Source organism: Malus sylvestris, chromosome 5, assembly GCF_916048215.2.
Source record: "Malus sylvestris chromosome 5, drMalSylv7.2, whole genome shotgun sequence".
In the NCBI taxonomy this organism is placed as follows: Eukaryota; Viridiplantae; Streptophyta; class Magnoliopsida; order Rosales; family Rosaceae; genus Malus; species Malus sylvestris.
The window spans coordinates 45,798,673-45,817,405 of record NC_062264.1 but is presented as its reverse complement, the minus strand read 5'-3'; the positions used below and the strand labels follow the sequence as shown (position 1 = coordinate 45,817,405).

At 36.3% G+C, this 18,733-nt stretch overlaps 3 protein-coding genes across 3 annotated transcripts; all 3 read right to left on the bottom strand.

Annotated features, from left to right (window-relative positions):
• Positions 1-458: 458 nt before the first annotated feature.
• On the bottom strand, positions 459-2,819 carry LOC126623489 (autophagy-related protein 8C-like). Its single transcript, XM_050292387.1, has 7 exons — positions 2,670-2,819; positions 2,525-2,581; positions 2,348-2,410; positions 1,581-1,636; positions 1,447-1,499; positions 791-909; positions 459-699 (listed from the first exon to the last, which is right to left on the bottom strand). Exons 3-7 carry the CDS (start codon positions 2,382-2,384, stop codon positions 587-589), a joined length of 378 nt encoding a protein of 125 aa, XP_050148344.1. The 5' UTR covers positions 2,385-2,410; positions 2,525-2,581; positions 2,670-2,819; the 3' UTR covers positions 459-586.
• A 738-nt stretch (positions 2,820-3,557) lies between these two features.
• LOC126620669 (probable beta-1,3-galactosyltransferase 3) lies at positions 3,558-7,463 on the bottom strand. Its single transcript, XM_050288892.1, has 12 exons — positions 7,359-7,463; positions 7,084-7,217; positions 6,506-6,590; positions 5,896-5,951; positions 5,595-5,806; positions 5,426-5,489; positions 5,149-5,221; positions 4,940-5,060; positions 4,709-4,796; positions 4,495-4,620; positions 4,255-4,364; positions 3,558-4,087 (listed from the first exon to the last, which is right to left on the bottom strand). The coding sequence occupies exons 2-12, from the start codon at positions 7,200-7,202 to the stop codon at positions 3,933-3,935; spliced, it is 1,209 nt and encodes a 402-aa protein (XP_050144849.1). The 5' UTR covers positions 7,203-7,217; positions 7,359-7,463; the 3' UTR covers positions 3,558-3,932.
• Positions 7,464-15,756: 8,293 nt separating this feature from the next.
• On the bottom strand, positions 15,757-17,653 carry LOC126623884 (uncharacterized). The gene is made up of 2 exons (XM_050292862.1): positions 17,528-17,653; positions 15,757-16,631 (listed from the first exon to the last, which is right to left on the bottom strand). The coding sequence occupies exon 2, from the start codon at positions 16,617-16,619 to the stop codon at positions 16,059-16,061; it is 561 nt and encodes a 186-aa protein (XP_050148819.1). The 5' UTR covers positions 16,620-16,631; positions 17,528-17,653; the 3' UTR covers positions 15,757-16,058.
• Between the last annotated feature and the right edge of the window lie 1,080 nt (positions 17,654-18,733).

Below are 18,733 nucleotides of genomic sequence, written 5' to 3'. Positions count from 1 at the left end.
CATTTTTAACGAGAATTTAACCTAAGTTCTTTCACTTACAGGTGAAAAAGAATATCATCACCGTAGTAAGTGGCAAAATACCAATCTTATTAAACCTTGGGAATTAATTTTACCACAACTTTTCCTCTCCCACGCTCGCTTCTACTTATTTTACCGTTGGATCGATGGAGAAGCAAGGGAAATAAATAGAGGTGTGCGGAAATTATTCCTTCGAACTTTAGATGTGTTACGTATAGAACTAGAATCTGAAGAGAAGCCATGGAGCAACAGAAATGTTGCACTTTTGTGACAGAAATGTCACAAGTTCAAATCGTGAAAACAACCATCGCGAAGTGGAGAGCCTTGCTGGATTTGAGTCGCATTTTACGTATAGAACTAGAATCTGCACATCCATATGCAACTGTAACAAAATATCAACTGCCATGGCCGAAGAGCAGATCTACTTCATGCACAACTCATAAAAATTAAAACCCAATTCTGATATACGATATACGACCGTGAGATAAAACAGATAACTGGAGTTAAAACCATTCATTAACATCCTTTGAAATTCTAATGCCAAGAATTTACATTTGCTCGGTTCTATTTACAACCATTCTTGCTCTTCAAAGGAACCGAACACATTCTCTCCGCTGTAGGTCAAGTAAAGAAATCCATCCTCGTCCTTGTTCTCGTCATAAATTGTAGACATCAGAGCAGCTGTAACATAGGAAAAATATTAGTACCCCAACTTTGGAAGACTATATATATATATATATAATGCCTAAAACATAAGTGAATTGCAACTGACCATTAGGAGGGAGTGTGTTATTGACAAAGATAAATATAGCCTTTTCTGCACCGAGCTTGATCCTCTTCCGAACAACATAAACAAATTGCCCAACATTGAGATCAGCAGGGACAAGGTATCTGTGGAGAGAAACATAACAGCAAAACCATGTGAGAACCCCTTGATTTTAGCGAAGTACGAATGAACTTGGAGTTTGCCATTGTAATATGATCAAGACCATTCTTAACCACTCCTAGGATTTCACTTTAGATACGGAATCGTTCTTCCCCACAAATGTTTTAATAAAAAGGTCGTACCCAGTGCACAAGGCTCCCGCTTTACGCAGGGTCTGGGAGAGGTGAATGTCGGCTAGCCTTACCCCCATTTATGGAGAGGCTGCTCCCAAGTCTCGAACCCGAGACCTACCGCTCATGGGCGAAGGCACTTGCCATCGCACCAAATGTTTTAATAAAGTTCAAATTTTAAATGATATAGACATGACTAGAACCCTCCGTGCATATAAATCGCATGTGCAAGTCAAAATGCACAACTTACACTATAGACTATTTACTATACAGAGAATATATCAGATGTATAAACAAACATAGCACAATCCTCTTGCATAAGTAATACATATGAACAAGAAGAACTAAAGCGGAAGGGAATTAGCTACTAACTTCTTCTTGTCAATGTCAGGAATGTCACTCCTTGCAGCCTTCTCCACAATCACCTGCATGGAAGCTCAAATTAGCAAAGAGCGGAACCCTGAAAACAAAGGAAGTACACGTATTTGATTCAGTAAAACCCTTACCGGAATTCTGTCAGGATACTTCTCCCTGATACGACTAGCTTCTGCTTGCCTCCTTTCTGAAATTAGTTAATCCAAGACCATCACCAAAACAATGTGAATGAAAAGTTTGACAAAAATTAATTCCATAGACAGCCTTATACGGATAATTCCGAAAGAATAAAAGACAGCCTTTCACAAAGATTATGCTCCCATGACGATGATAATGATGGACATTCCACGAAACAAAATTCAACCTTTAGCCAACAAAAGGTCTACAATTTAGAATACCACCACTCAATTCCATCAAACAAACAAGTCGGATAGAAAACTGAGACTGATTTCAAAAAACCAAACAGAAGCTATTGATAAGATTGTACACAAAGGTCGATAATCTAGAACCCCACAACTTAATTCTATCAAAAACAAATTCGATAGAAAAACTCATGTCAAAGAAAGGCCAATGATTTATAATCCCACGACTTAATTCCATTGAACAAACAAGTTTGATATCAGAACAAGTTCGATCAAAAAACTCATACTAAAATTTAAACAATACCAAGCAGAAGCAATCGATAAAAACCCAAACTTTTGTTTTATAAAATTGAAAAGACATAAACTTTTATCTGCAAATCATCCTTCAATCCAAAAGGGCCACAATCCATAATTCAGGTGTTCAAGAACAAGACATCAAAAACTACAATCAACCAATTAAAAGAAACCAAAACAGGCATATGGGCATTCCAGAAACCATACAAATAACCCAACAAAATTAAAAATTAAAAGCATACCCAGAGTATGTTCAAGCTTGAACGAGCTTTTGGCCATGGCGGAATTCTCACTGCGATTGATCTCTGCAAATTTCAAACAACAAGACATAACAAAATTGAAAATTCCCTCCTACCCAAAAATGGTATAACAAGATTAAACACAAATACAGCAAGAAAACGTTGCGGGATCAAACTTACCAGACAAGGAAAGGAAACGATTGGGGTTTTCTGGGGATTGGAGAATTGATTGGAGGACTGGGAAAAGAACAGAAGAGTCAAAATCAATCAGAGACGGACGGAGAGAATTATTGAAGGCAATATATACACAAACACAAACACATACAAGTAGTATTATATAAATTAGAGAGACTTGAATTGTTAGGGTTCCTTTCCGATTCCAACACGAAATCTGTTGACTTGCAATCTTTATCTATCTCTCCCTTCGATTCGCGGTGTTTCAAGACTCTCTCCTCTCTCCTCTCTCCTAGGTCACGTCACCAATTTGTTGTTACGAACGACGTCGTTGCGTTTTATTTTTTATTTTTATTAAAATAGTTCTAATATCTACCAAATATTTTGGAATTAGATGTGTCATGGACAAATGCATCAAAGTGAGAGAATGCTAGGGAGATAAATATTTTTTTTTTTTTAGTACATTGATATTTTTACACTAAAAGAAGATGGAGTTCGGCTAATCCACATAATGGACAACATAATTTGGTATCGAAGTTGCCATCCACGAGATTTGAACCTAAGACTTATCACTTCCAAGTGAAGAGAAATATCACCATACTATAATACTGAGTATTAAATGATATGTCACCAATAAGAAATAAACACGTTAATCGACACTTAATCAATAATTCAATAATCTACAACCACATCATTTGGTTTAAAATATTTGGTCTCACCCACCATAGCGGGTTTTGGATTTTTATTGAAACGTCATTTATTGTAAAGGAAAACTAACGAAAAATTAAAAAAAAATTTTAGTTTTAATGAAAAATGATAAATAAAGATGTACCAGAAATGTTTCGTTAAAACTTACTTATTTTAAAGGGATTTTCGTTGCATTGTAAATTTCTTAAGATTCATGCAAGACATTTCATTCGCCGGAAATCCATCTTGGATGAAGGAAATCATTTATCGTCCCTGTAAGACCGTATGTGTCCCATTAAGGCTTGGAGTCTTCCTTTTTACTGTTTTAACAGTACTACTAAACAGTCATCAATGAGAGTGAAGGCAACAAATATTATAATATTGCTTTGAAAGCAAAATGCAGCAAATGCTGTAGGTTTTAAAGGTTACTACTTGTTAAGAGGCATAGTGTCCATGGCAGAGAACTTACAATCTAGGTCCCCGCCATCAAAAGAATGGGGTGTTAAATATCTATCTCATCATCTCTTTAGTCTTTCCAGCTGCCGTTGGGGTTAATTTCACGAGCAATAATGCTTATGGCACCCCCAACAACAATGGAATCATTCTATATTTTGGTATTACATACATCTATCACCAACAACGAGCCGGAAAGAAGAACAAACCACGTCTGCATGCCTTCTTCAGGCTATCCACACATCACTCATGAGATTGGATGAACATCAGCCAGTTACTGAGAAAATCTTGCACTCCAAACAGCATTCTTGTCTTCACCACAGTGCTCGTGAATGCCCATCATCCTCTCAATAGACTTACAAATCCCGCTGCATCGCCAGTCAAATGAAGCAGCGCAGGTGTTGCCTGCCATTTTCTTCCACATACAATCTGCAGCACATATTACACCATCAACTCTATATAGAATGCACGCAAGCAGCATTTTATCTCTTTTTCTACTGCTAGATTTCATGTTATGTAATTACATCTCATATGAGGAAAACAACTCATTCAGGGTATAACTACTAGGCAGAGAATCGATAGAATTTTCATATTACCTGGCGTGGTACCACAGCAGAGTCTTCTATCGTCCACCTGTTCTACGTCTAAACCAATAAACCAAGATCCCAACGAAACATCTTCATTGGCATATTTGTGCAGCACATCCCTTCAACAAGAGGAAAAAAAGAAGAAAGAAATAAGAATCAAACTAAAAGGTTACAAGGCAATTTGAGAAGCAACGCTTTCCAAGCAGAGTTTTATTTAGCACCGTAAATAGAGACAAGGTGAGAACTTACTGGTTTATTGATATGTAAGTTGCCAAATCTTTTGAGATAGCATATAACTGTCCCGTAGCATGCCGAAAATACTTGTTTCCTATCTCACCAAATTTCCAAAACTCTGGCTCATGGTATTTCACTCCCCTATTACACAATAAAAATACCATGAAAACCATGTTCATCAACACCTGAGAGCATACATTCAGCTAAAAATAACAGACCACTCGCTTACTTTCGAGCAAGGACTGGACCTGACTTCATGCAGCCAATGTAGACTCGGGGTTTCAGACGGTGTCTAGATAAAATCATTCCAAGCGTTGCTGTGGTAAATGAAAGGCAAATCAACTCAACAAGATGGAAAAGGGGTTAAATCGAAATGCTGAGAAAAATAATGTTAGCAACAGAGCCTGAGCAACTTTGGGAAAATGAACAGATGTGGAAAAGAATCTTAAATTTATGTTACCTAAATTTACATGGACGTCATCATCAACTTTGATATAAAATTCAGCATCCCACAAGGCAACAGCTGTCGAAAAATACGTCTTTGTTTTGGCTGATAATTCCAGGTATCCTTCAACATGGTCCTGCAAATATAGTATGAATTAGAAATTGTGTAAAATGGAGTGTTACAAGGAATAATATATTTCTGATTAAAATGGACAAGAAAATCACCAGCCGCAGGAAGTCTCCATGGACGCGCTCCTCTGCTTCAACTGCTTTATCAAGAATACCACCAGCTGTCGAACTAGTAAAAATAGGAAAATCAATAAATATTCATAATTTACCAGTTCATATTCAATAGCCTGGATGTATCATTAGGAACGAGAAAAAAAATAGACATTGTATCTGTCTCAGTGCCGAAATGACTAGATATGTACATAACCATTAACCAGATTAACTATGAATTTAGTTTTTGACAACGCATGAAAGAAGGCATGGTCAACCTCACCTGTGACCTATAACAAACCGTATAATTATGCCCTTCTCTTCTTCGAGCTTCTTTCTATCCTCACCTGGTAAAGATTTTTACAACGAGAAACCATTAATCATAGCTAGAATATGAAACTCAAATATCACATTAACATCGCAACTAAATTAAACCTAAATGTATAATGCACCTTGAGGCATCCAAGTTGCACGTACTGAATCTCTTCTTTTTCGGCTATTAAAAGCTGTATTGATCCCTATAAACATGAAGTACTTTTTTTTGGAAGTTGATTGAACAGTCTTCAAGTTTCCTGACGTAGGATATCCATTATGTACAGATTCATGAGTTGCCCTAGCAGCGGCTAATTTAATCTCCAAATCTGAAATCGTTTTATTTAGCTGCCTGCATGCATGAATAGAAATACGCTTCGTGTTATAGGACTTCAAGACACAACAACATTTCTTGTAAGATACAGCATCAGCAGAGCTTACTGAATCACTTGATTAGTAGCTTCCGCTGAATTGTCACTGGTTGTGTGCTTTAAAACCTTCAAAGATAGGCAAAAAGTTGAGGAAAAATTACAACAAAAGAAGCATCATTGACAAAGCTACAGCTTCATATGAAGGAAATAAGTGTAAATTACATAGACCTCTCCCAAAAGTTTTGTGAAACTACAGAATCCTCCCTCATATTTTGAGACATTACACTGCCCTCCAGTATCACAGTGAAACTTAATTGATCAGCTAAGAAATGATGTAAAAGAATACTTCAAAGCCGATATGTCCTTGAAGAAACAAAATCCCTTCTAACTATTTCTCATGAAACGTGTCCCGTGGTGAGACTACAAATACTTCCATTTGAAACTACAGACCAGAATTCGTTTTCCCCTTATCGAAGAAATCTACCCTCAGTCAAAGATTTGAACTATATCCGCATGGTACGACTAATATTTGTAAGAAATTTCATAAGCTACAAAATTTCATTATTCTTTGAAGTTCGTTTGATCTGTGACCAAATTCGAGCTATAAAAAGATGGCCACATTCTCAAGAACTATTTACCATGCAAATTAAGACTACAAAACATGTGAAAAATACACTTACAAGCTTATGATCAAAAGCATCAGATTCGGAGAATATCTTTTCAGCTCCAATTCTCGATGGCCTTGATTCGGGCACCATCCATAACCTGTTAAAATTTCTTGATCATTATGACATGGATGTCTTAAACCACTAATGCCAAGTTTTCTCGACATGTAACCTTAAGCAAATCAAACAATGCAATTGTAGAGAACATCAACAAATAGAAAAGCACACGCATTTGTCTTTGCTCATCTTTTGCATTGATGACACAAAACTTGTTAGAAACAAACTACACATTGTGCCTCAAAGAACAAAATTTTAACAAAACCAGATAAGGAAACCCAAATTTCTTAAGATATAATCAGTGAGCCCCAATTCCAAACATAGAATAATCACCCAATTAACATAAACTGGCCATCATTAACCAGTTAAACACACAGAATTTAAAATAGTTTCCTCAGATTCTTCCACAAAAACCAACTAATCATGGGCTTTCAAGCATTTCGTCAAAACTGCATAATGTACTCATAACAAGCATAGGAATTAGTTAAAAACTGCTAATTCATAGCAAACAATAAAAACCCATCTGAGAAATTTACCTGTTGGTAAATAAAACTCCAGCACAGAAGCTGCAGAAGCAAAGCAAAAGAGCCCAGTTCCTTGATATCACATTCCTCACTATTACCTCTCCTCCCCATCCTCTGCTCTTCACAGACATTTCCTTCCGGCAATGCTAAAAACACACACACACACACACAAAATCAAAAAATTGAAAAACAAACAACAAATTTCAGGGAAATTCGAAAATAATCCAAACCCAGAAAAAAAATTGAAAAAAGGAAAGTTCTTTGGAAATTTGGAAGGTGAAAGCCACCTGCTTGGACAGTGGACACTCTCTCTCTTTTCCTCTGTAAGAGACGAGATGTGCAGTGAGAAAGACCCACTAACTGCCCTCTTTAATATGCCAAATTACTGAAACGTCCTCATTTATTCTCCATGTAAATAAACCGCAAACAGCTTCATGTTGTTTGACCAAAAAGTCTTTAGACTTTATTTTCAATGGAACGTCAAACCCAGAGAATAAGAAAAATGGTAATTTATTTAATAAACATGGTTGTTTATGTAACATATTTAAATTACGTTAATTATGGTTTAATTATTCATGAATCAGCCAAATGTATGTGTGCAAATTCATGTTGTCGGTTTCAGTTCATTCAGTTTCCGTTTTGTGTCATCAGATTCAAGACTGTTTCATATTTGAGTAACTTAATAACTCACGAATGAGGATCCTAGCTTGATTCTCTTTGTGAGGATCCTATAAATCCTCAAATCTTATCCGTTCATCGTACATCGTGCGATCAGAAATTATTTTAAATATTTTTATTTAAAATTAAACATGAGCAGTACCTGACGAAAACTGACCATACGATGTACGATAAACGTACACGATTTGAAGATTCTTGAGATCCTCATCCAGAGAGGATCCTCATTCATAACTCACATGTATGTGTTTGAGTAACTTAAGGTAACTTAGTATGTGTACCGATAGGATTTGGATTTCCTGCTCCTATTTTTAGTATTCATTTCCTGCTTTTTATTTCAGTTAGTTCTTAGGAATTCAGATTCTCTCTGGATCTCGTGTAAAACTATATTAGCCTATATAGATTAAAACACATATAAGTAACTAACCTGGAGACGCCATGCGTGAAACCTTGGTGTGCAAAGAGTCTTCTACGTTGTACTGATCCTTAGCAATCAAACTGTATGGGGAGTTTGTGAATATTGCGTATTTCAGCAAACGCAGGGACCTTCACTTATATAGGCATATTTACCTAATAGGCTTAGCCCATCATTGAGACCTAATAGGTAACTGAATATGTCTATATCTCCTTAACCAATCAGGATTAGGAACCCCTTTAGCAAGAATAACAACTTAATATTACATTCCTTTTGCAACCGGAAAAGTCCAAGTTAATTCCCTAATCCTATAACTTGATCCTCAAGTAACGTACAATGATTGTGAGACCACAAAACCTTGTGAGAACCGGATTTTACTCCAACATTCTCCCACTTGGTCGAAACAAGCATTGTATGAAACTTAACTTAAGAGAAAACAAATCAGGATTACTTTAGTGGCCATGGAAATCACTTAAACTCAAGGTTCCTTATAGCTTCTGTCAATTAGCACAATCACATAGAACTAACAAGTCTATTGGACAAAAGCAACGTCCATAGTCTTCATAATCACATATGTGAGCATGGTTAATCACATGAAACATCAATAAGTGAGAAAATCGAAATATAAATATCAGACTTGACGTAATATATTGATATTTTAATTTCTAAGGTCCTCCTTGATCAGACCATGGAAGCCTGCTTAATGCTTCAACCGAAGCCCTCCAAAACTATTAAAAAAATGAAGAATAACGACTGAAACCTTATGTCCAAAACCCAGTCAGTGCTAGCATGATGACTGGTGTAACTGTATCAGAACACCTTAGTTTTCTACTCTTAATGAAAAAAATATCTGAAAACATTCTTCATATCATCTTGTAAATGCTTGTGACTTTAAAGCATTAACTTTACCTTTTACTTGATAGCTGCATTCAAACAGTCACACAAATATATAAAACAATCAACAAGTTCATAATAAAAATAACTGAAAATGCTTCAAACTTTATAATCCAAACTCACGAACCAACCAAAACTAATAGTTTTACTGACTTAACTCCAGAATCAATGCAAGGGAACTAACTAAAATAAATGAATCTCCCACTAATTCAGTGCATCAAAATCGAAAACTAACCCCATGTTTTTCACATGCACATGGAACGCTGCATTAGGAAGAGCTTTATTGAGTGGATCAGCCAACATTGACTTAGTATCAATGTAATCAATTTTAATTTGCTGCTTCTTGACTTCCTTGCGAATCATCTTATACTTGAGATCCAAATATCTAGTTCCATTAGACCTTTTGTTGTTCCGAGCATGGAAAACAGCAGCTTTGTTATCGCACCATAACTGAATTGGCCTAGCAATTGATTCAACAACATTCATGCTAGATATGAAGTTCTTCAACCACACAGCTTGTGAAGTGGCTTCATAACAAGCTACATATTCAGCCTGCATTGTAGATGTTGCAACTTCCCCTTGTTTTGCACTTTTCCAAGACACTGCTCCCCCAACGAGTATGAAAACGTAGCTGGAAGTAGACTTGAGAGAATCTGCACACCCCGCAAAATCCGAATCCGAGTAGCCAATCAACTCGAGATTATTGGTCATTCTATAGCAGAGTTTATAAGTCTTAGTCCTTTTCAAATATCTCATGACTCTCTTTGCAGCCATCCAATGAGCAAAACCTGGATTAGATTGATATCTAGACAAAACACCAATTGCTTGAGCGATGTCGGGTCTACATGAGGCTGCCAATAAGAGAAGCATAGGGTCTTCCAGCCATCTCCACCCTTTCAGTTTCAATTTTAGGGCATTGGGATTTACTTAGCTTATCTGCCTTTGCCATGGGAATGTCACAACCATTGCAATCCTGCATCTCGAACCTTTTCAAAACTCGTTCAACATAAGCCTTTTGAGATAAGCCAAGTATTTTATTCTTCCTATCTCTAGTAATTTCTATCCCCAAGACGTAAAAAGCCTCTCCCATATCCTTCATCTCAAATCTATTAGACAAGAAAAGCTTTGTCTCATGGAGTAGGGTAAGATTTGTGCTAGCTAGCAAGATATCATCTACATAAAGTACCAAGATTACAAAATGCCTCCCACTGAATTTTAGATATATGCACTCATCAGACGGGTTCTCAATGAAACCATAATCTTGTATAACTTGATCAAACTTCAAGTACCATTGTCTTGAGGCTTGTTTCAAACCATAAATGGATTTCTTGAGCTTACACACTAAATTCTCTCTCCCTTCTTGAATGAACCCTTCCGGTTGCTTTATGAAAATTTCTTCATCCAAATCACCATTCAAGAATGCAGTTTTTACATCCATTTGGTGTAGAAACAAGTCGAAGTGAGCTACAAGTGCCATTATGACCCTAAATGAATCTTTGGTAGAAACGGGAGAAAATGTCTCATTGTAGTCAATTCCTTCCTTTTGAGTGAACCCTTTGGCTACTAATCTAGCCTTATATCGCTCTATATCTCCCTTAGAATCTCTTTTGGTTTTGAATACCCATTTACATCCTATAGCCTTGCACCCCTTTGGTAATTGTACTAGCTCCCAAACTCCATTCTTACTCATTGATTCAAGCTCAGACTTCATGGCTTTCAACCACTCTTCATTTTGAGAACTAGTCACGGCCTCCTTGAATGTAATTGGATCATCAACCTCTCCTAGATTAAATTCAGATTCTTGTAGATAACAAATAAAATCATCCGATATTGCATGCCTTCTAATTCTTTGGGATTTTCTTAAAAGGACTTGGTTTTGGTCATCTGTATTACTAGCAGGGACTATGGGCTCACTCACTTGGATTGGTATATCATGGTGATCATGTACAATTTCTTGCTGCTCACTTTCCACGTGAGCATTAAGAGATGGACTTTCATCACTTGCTGCCATGGTGGAGTTAACCACAACATCTTTTTGTACAACAAGTCCTTGTTCATTATTTAATTCATTTTCCTCTTCAAAGCTGAAGCTTTCAACCTCTAAATCACCAACCAACTCTTCTATAAACATAGCTCTCCCAGTTTCAATAATTCTTGTGGTGTGATTTGGACAATAAAACCGATAACCTTTGCTCCTTTCGGGATATCCAATGAAAAAACAACTAATGGTTCTTGGGTCTAACTTTTTCTCCAATGGATTATAAGCTCTTGCTTCTGCCTTGCAACCCCAAACTTTTAGATGAAATACACTCGGTTTCTTCTTGTACCATAATTCATATGGAGTGCTTGGAACAAATTTGCTAGGAGCTCTATTTAAGATGTAGTTCGCTGTCTTTATAGCATCACCCCACAAAAACATTGGCAACTTTGTGCAACACATCATACTCCTCACCATATCTTTAAGAGTTCTATTTCGTCTTTCTGAAACTCCGTTCTGTTCAGGTGTTCTATGATTAGTGTACTGTGCTACAATGCCATTCTTTTCCAAAAACTGTGCAAAAGGTCCAGGATGACGGCCAGCTTCATCATACTTGCCATAGTATTCCCCGCCCCTATCGGATCTAACAACTTTGATCTTTAAGTCCAATTTGTTTTCCACTTCAGCTTTATATATTTTAAAAGCTTCAAAAGCAGCAGATTTTTCAGCCAAAAGATATATGTAGCCATACCTTGAATAGTCATCAATGAAGGTGATGAAATATTTAAAACCATCATGTGTTGGTGTGGGAAACGGACCGCAAATGTCGGTGTGAATAAGTTCCAACAGATTTTGGCTTCTAATTGCACCCTTCTTTTTGGTGTTAACCATTTTTCCTTTTATACATTCAACACAAACATCCATGTCTTGATAATCAAGTGGTGGCAAAATTTCAGTTTTTGTTAAAGTTTGCATTCGTTCCTTTGATATATGTCCTAACCGTTTGTGCCATAACTTGGATGAAGTATCATTGGTTGAAATCCTTCTCTTAACTCCTACGGTGTTCATGGAGACAAAAGGAACCTTGCAATTTAGTTTAAATAAACCATCAACAAATAGACCACTTCCAATGAAATTCAACTTGTGATTAATATCGAAGCCATATTCATTAAAACTAGGAAAAAAATTATTCTTGATGAGTTTGCCAACGGAAACCAAATTCCTTCTCATTGAAGGTACATAAATAACATCTTCTAAATCTAAAATAAAACCAGAATCCAAAACAAGTCGAACTACTCCAATGAACTCCACCGGTACTCTTTCTCCATTGCCTACGAACACGCTTACTTCATCCTTGTTTGGCACCCTCTTGCTTATGAACGCCTGCAAGGTATTTGTAATATGCACAGAAGCACCACTATCAAGCCACCATGTATCAGAAGGAACATCAACCAAACTAGTTTCAAAGCAAACAAACGCAATGTTCTTACCTTTAGCCTTTTGTTTCTCCAACCAACGCCTATACTTTGGGCAATCCTTTTTCAAATGTCCGGCAAATTTCTTACAGAAAAAACACTTCAAACTATTTGGCTTGTTTGGTGCCTTGAAGTTGTTAGACCCTTTAGGTTTGTAGGAGGGGTTTTTGGAAATTTCTTTGACTGAATTCTTAGCATGGGTGTGGACTAAATTAGCGACCTTGCTCTTGTCATGTCTTATGTTCTGCTTTTCATGAACACAAGTAGCTATAAGCTCATTGAGATCCCACTTTTCCTTTTGAGCATTATAGGTGCTTTTCAGTTGAGAGTACTCCGAAGGCAAAGAGTTGAGAGCCACATGAACCAAGAATGGATCACTAATTGCAACATCCAAAGCATTTAACTTAGTAGCAATATCAATCAGCCCCAATATGTGCTCCCTCACACTTCCATCGACAAACTTGGTTGTCATCAATGAGTTCATAAGGTTTCCGGTTTCAACTTTGTTGGATTCTTTGAACTTAGCTTCAATTGATGCCAAAAATTCCTTAGCACTATCCGTATCAGCAATACCACCTCTCACAGTGTCAGACATTGCCCTTTTCATAATGAGAATTGCCATCCTATTTGCCTTATGCCACTTTTCATACTTGTTTTTAATCTTAGTCGAGTCGTCCTCTTCAGGAACATCTGGTTCTTCCTCTCTCAAAGCAACATCTAAGTCCATGAGACCTAGAATAATCTCTATGTCTTGCTTCCACTTTTTATAGTTGGTCCCAGTTAAAGCTTGGATTGAATTGAAATTCAAAGAAGCATTGACAGCTGAAGATTTAAACAAACAATACATACTTAATCCCCATAAACTTCAAAACATAATTAACTTACACCTACGGGCAAGAAAGTTAATATGTATGTGGCACTAAAATACATAGTTATAAGAATTACTTTCATGAAAAATTTTCCACACTTACGAGCAAGAAGAAAACCTTCCACAAATTCTTACAGTATATATTCCATACCATGCTATTGTCTAATTGAACCAATTATAATAATCCACACTTACGAGCAAGAAGATTATCGTAATCGTTATAATTAAAACAACACAATTTGATCAATAGGACTTTGGATTTAGAGACCACTCAAATCAATTAAGCCGCTACGGCTTGCTTAATCGATATCAACCAAGTGATACCTAAAAACTTGATCATATATTACTTTATGCATGTCAGATTATTAATCTTTATATCAGACATGTCTTTCTAGAACCTGGAAACAATCCATCATGCAAATATATGTCCAGTTTCAATGTCTTTCAATTAGTCCTTATATTGGCAATACGTTAATTAACACGGCATCCATGCACAACAATATAATAATGTAAACCCATCATCCACTTTGAATGCCAGATAATTGAAAAACATAGTAGCCATCATGCGTAATTATTTTAAGGCAAAAAACTGAACCAGAAAACTATAAACTATAACATGATGAACGACAGAAAAGGAACTTTACCAAGTTTTCTAATTTAATTTTCTTTTAAGGTCTTAATCATACAAGCTATGCTCTGATACCACATGTAAAACTTTATTAGCCTATATAGATTAAAACACATATAAGTAACTAACCTGGAGACGCCATGCGTGAAACCTTGGTGTGCAAAGAGTCTTCTACGTTGTACTGATCCTTAGCAATCAAACTATATGGGGAGTTTGTGAATATTGCGTATTTAAGCAAACGCAGGGACCTTCACTTATATAGGCATATTTACCTAATAGGCTTAGCCCATCATTGAGACCTAATAGGTAACTGAATATGTCTATATCTCCTTAACCAATCAGGATTAGGAACCCCTTTAGCAAGAATAACAACTTAATATTACATTCCTTTTGCAACCGGAAAAGTCCAAGTTAATTCCCTAATCCTATAACTTGATCCTCAAGTAACGTACAATGATTGTGAGACCACAAAACCTTGTGAGAACCGGATTTTACTCCAACATCTCGCAGTCTAAAGTCAATGAATCAAGAAATCTGGACTGTTCAAGAGAGGGAGAGAGAAATCCAGACCCTATGAATGGGCTAATCGGGGCCAAAGGATATGAAATGAGGGTCTGAATCTCAGGATCTATCAGCTATCCGACACAGAGACCTTGATTCCTTAATTCCTCAATTTTAAAGAGAGATTAACAATACAATCTACTAAAATTGCAATCTTTGGCTGCTTAACCCAACTTGTCACCTCCAATATCATTGCATAAAAAAATAGTCAACTAGCTTCCATAATATAGTGCGTTTGCTTCGTAAGCAAAAGGTCACTAGTTCAATCCTCACTCGGAGCTAGTTTCATAATTGTTCTCTATTAATTTTTAAGAGATCATGACACATTGGTGCATATTGAGGACTTGGGATCCAATCGATGCTCCTCCCTTGATCAAAAAGGCAACCCAACTCGAAAAGTTTGCAAGATTTTTGTGGGAATTTGAGTGGTTAGAAAACCTGCAAGCACGAATGAAAGGTGGAAACTCAATGGTGCCATTGTTGCATTTGTATTCTTGTAGAAGAATAGCCAATCATTTGTTGGAGCTGGCTGCATATACCCAGGGATCTCTTAATCAAATTATGGTATCTTTACCACCTCAAATGGGATTCTCATAAACTCTTTATCACTTCATTGTTTAACGTAACTGTCGTGCTAATAATTTAAAATATTGCGCAAAAAACATGAAATGAAAGAGAGTTCATAAAAAATCCGACTTTGAGAGAATCATCTTAGCAGAGATCATCTTTTAGAGATACCAAAACACTAGAATCAGTCCGACAGGGTGGAGCAAGGTGAATCGATTCTTGATTTTTTATTTTTTTTACATACTTTGGTGGCCCTGATTCGAATAAACAGATCGGAATGATTTTATTTTTAATACGCATGCAAATGATAATACGAAAACTTGAACATATTCTACTAAATCAATTGTAGTGTCATTTTCGTCGCACCATAGAAAAAAGGGCTGAAATTTCTTGCTAAAAACTCAATTGAAGTTAACATCGAAGAGTTTATCGGTTTTTGCTGATTTCTAACCAAATTAATGAACAATCGCATTGCTCCTAATTATTGTGAAGCTATACTTAAGAATTTTATTCAATTTTTTTTACCATTTTAAAGAAGGATAACTCGTGATTTTGGCCCACAGCTATCATTCATTATTTTTCTTTTATAAAAATAAAAAAAGTTTAAAGAATTACTCAAGGAGGTCAACAAATGCAAATTTAAAATTTAAGAAGCATCAAAATTTTCTAATTCCTTGTTTACTTGACTAGTAGTGACCACCATACAAAATCTCAGAGCTGCCAAATGGTTCTTAATTCCATTTTTTCACCTGAAGCACCTCTGATTTTCTCTTAGCCACCTAGTTCCACTTCCATACAAAAAAAATGAACACTTGAAATATAGAACGACTTACCTAAGCCGGTTAACTAACATCGTGACGTTCTAAACATTGACACTATATTAATTGGACGGAAACATCACGTAGCAATGCACTTGTTCCAAATAATTACTCTAAAAAACCAGTTTTAGTCAAAATGGCATTCCTTACTTTGCTGAGGTCTCTTCCTTTGAGTGTTCTTCCAATCCCTTCGCACACAGAGAATGATGAAATCTGGCTTCTTGCAAGCTTTCTGGCAACCCATTCATGTGGAGGAACCATGCCATCATCATCGCCATCATCATCATTATCACCACCATCACCATTACCATCACCATTGACACCATACACATCACCATCATCATGGTGATGAACCGAAGAACCGATCTTCGCACTCTTGCCATAAATTTTTGACCAATCAGGGATTGCCACAGGAGCAGATTTTTGGACTTCATGGACAGCTGGAGGATTACTATTGGCGCTTGGGATTGTTCTTAGAGCAGTAGGGAGGCGCCATGCAGATGCAGAGGAGGACGAAGGCGAAGAAGAAAAAGAAGCAGCAGCAGCAACAGGTGAGTTCTTATTATGAGACTTCACAAAACTCCACACATCTTCTTCTTCAAAATCTTCATTACTTCTTCCCCCACCAAAACCACTGGGTTTGCTCATCATACCACTCCAATCTGTCATTGGTGGGTTGCTCTGAAAAAGATCCAAAAGTTGAAGTTAAGTGCTTTTAGAAACAACCCACCAAAGAAAGAGAGAGAGAGATTGAGAGAGAAATGACTGAGAGCTAAAATGAACCCCTACTTTCTGTATAAGTAAGCGCAGAATTATTTACAGTTGGTTGGCACTTGGCATTGGTAAGAGATAAAGCCTTTATTTTTATTTATTTCTTGGGATGCAAAAATCAGAAAGGTGCAAGAGAGAATAATATCAGGAATCTACGTATCAATACCAGAAATTAAAATAAGGATAATACATGTCCATCATCCTTGTAGAAATTTCATAATTATATATGTTCAATTTGTTAATTTTTATTTGAGGATAATGATTACAAAAAGTCAAAATATATAAGAGAAATAGACATTTTATTATGAATTCTTTTGATTTATTTAATACATGTTGATGATTGAACAATTTTTAGATTTAAATTATTTTTTACTCAGATAATTTCAAGTAAAAATTAAGAAATTAAACGATTTTCTATTTTAAAAAGAAAATGCATACATTATAAAATATCAAATAGAGATAGCACCAAAAACCTAACGAGGACAAAGTAGAAGCAGTGATTGTGAAAACCCTTTTCCCCTGATGGCCTTTTTCTAACAAACCTCCAAAAGTTTACCAAAAAAACAAAAAATAAACAAACCTCCAAAAGAAAGATTACATATTTCAAGGACCCTGGCACCCTGGCACACAGAGGAAGAAGAAAAAGACAACAAAAACGATATAATATACTAACAATAATAATAAAGAATGGCATGGTAGTTGCTAGCTAGCTATCATTGATCAGATACTGCTACTGTGATTTCAGAAACGAAAGGAAAAATAAACAAAAAGAAAATGATGAGAATCTCAGTTCTTTTATAACTTACCTGAAAATGGTCAGTGTGGAGGTTGGTTTATCAGAAAACACCAGAAGCCCACAGAAAGGAGTGGCCAGAAGTAGATAAAAGATGGAAGTTTGGGTGGATTGCAAAACGGGGGAGGTGTGTTTAGCAAACCCAGAAACCAGATCATGATAATATCAGAAGCATTTTTTACATCTATGCGAAAAAAGAGTCAGTGCTGCATGCTGAAGAGACTTTACCTCTCACACACATATATTAAATATATGCAAATACATAAAATAAAATAAAAAAGTTGGATTATTAAATATGTATTTATGGTGATGGAAGGGGTGAAGAAGAAGGATTGGGAACTGAATCCTTCCTGAGTTCAGGATGGGATCCTCGTGAGTAGTTCATTCGGACCGTTCAAATTTGATCAAACGGCTGCAATTATTATAATTTTATAAAGACATCTTGTTTGAAGCTGTTGGATTAAAATTCAACGGTCCAGATAGACTGCTCATGAGAGGATCCAGTCACGAAGGATTGCTCTGCACCAGAAAACTTGTCATTGATTTCCTTAAAAGCCTTATCCTCTCAACTCACTCACTCACTCACTCACTCACTACAACTCAGCACATCATCCGGCGTTACAACAAAGGAAAAGGCTGGCTCATTAGTGGCTGCGAGGGAAAGTGTGAAGCAACTTTTTTAAGGAGGTTGTCTAGTAGTTGGTGCTTTTTTAATTAACAAGTTGTTATTGATTAGGGTTAATTCCAGGACGAAATTATTTGTAAAATACTTCTTATAACAGTATAACATTCATTTTTGTATTTTAGTTTAGCCACGCTGATCCTACTTGAGAGCTGAGAGATGTTCAAGTAAAACAACCGTATAGAAAAAAAATACAAAAAAATAAGAAAAATTTGGATAATATTGTTAGAATACGTATATTCATAAGACATCTATAAAAACTGAATGATGATTATATATAGTTAATGGAAAATGCCCTTATCACGTAGCCCTAACAAGAAAAATCATCTCGTAACAAGCACTAAAGCACTTGGTTGACTGTGACTTCTACTTTTCTAAGTCTCTCACTCTTCTTACTTACTTCCTTCGATGCTTCCCGGGTTTTGGGGATTATTTCAAATGCAAACAGCTAGAGAGAGAGAGAGAGAGAGAGAGAGAGAGAGAGAGAGAGAGAGAGAGAGAGAGAGAGAGGGAGCAAATAAAGGCACTGTAGGTGCT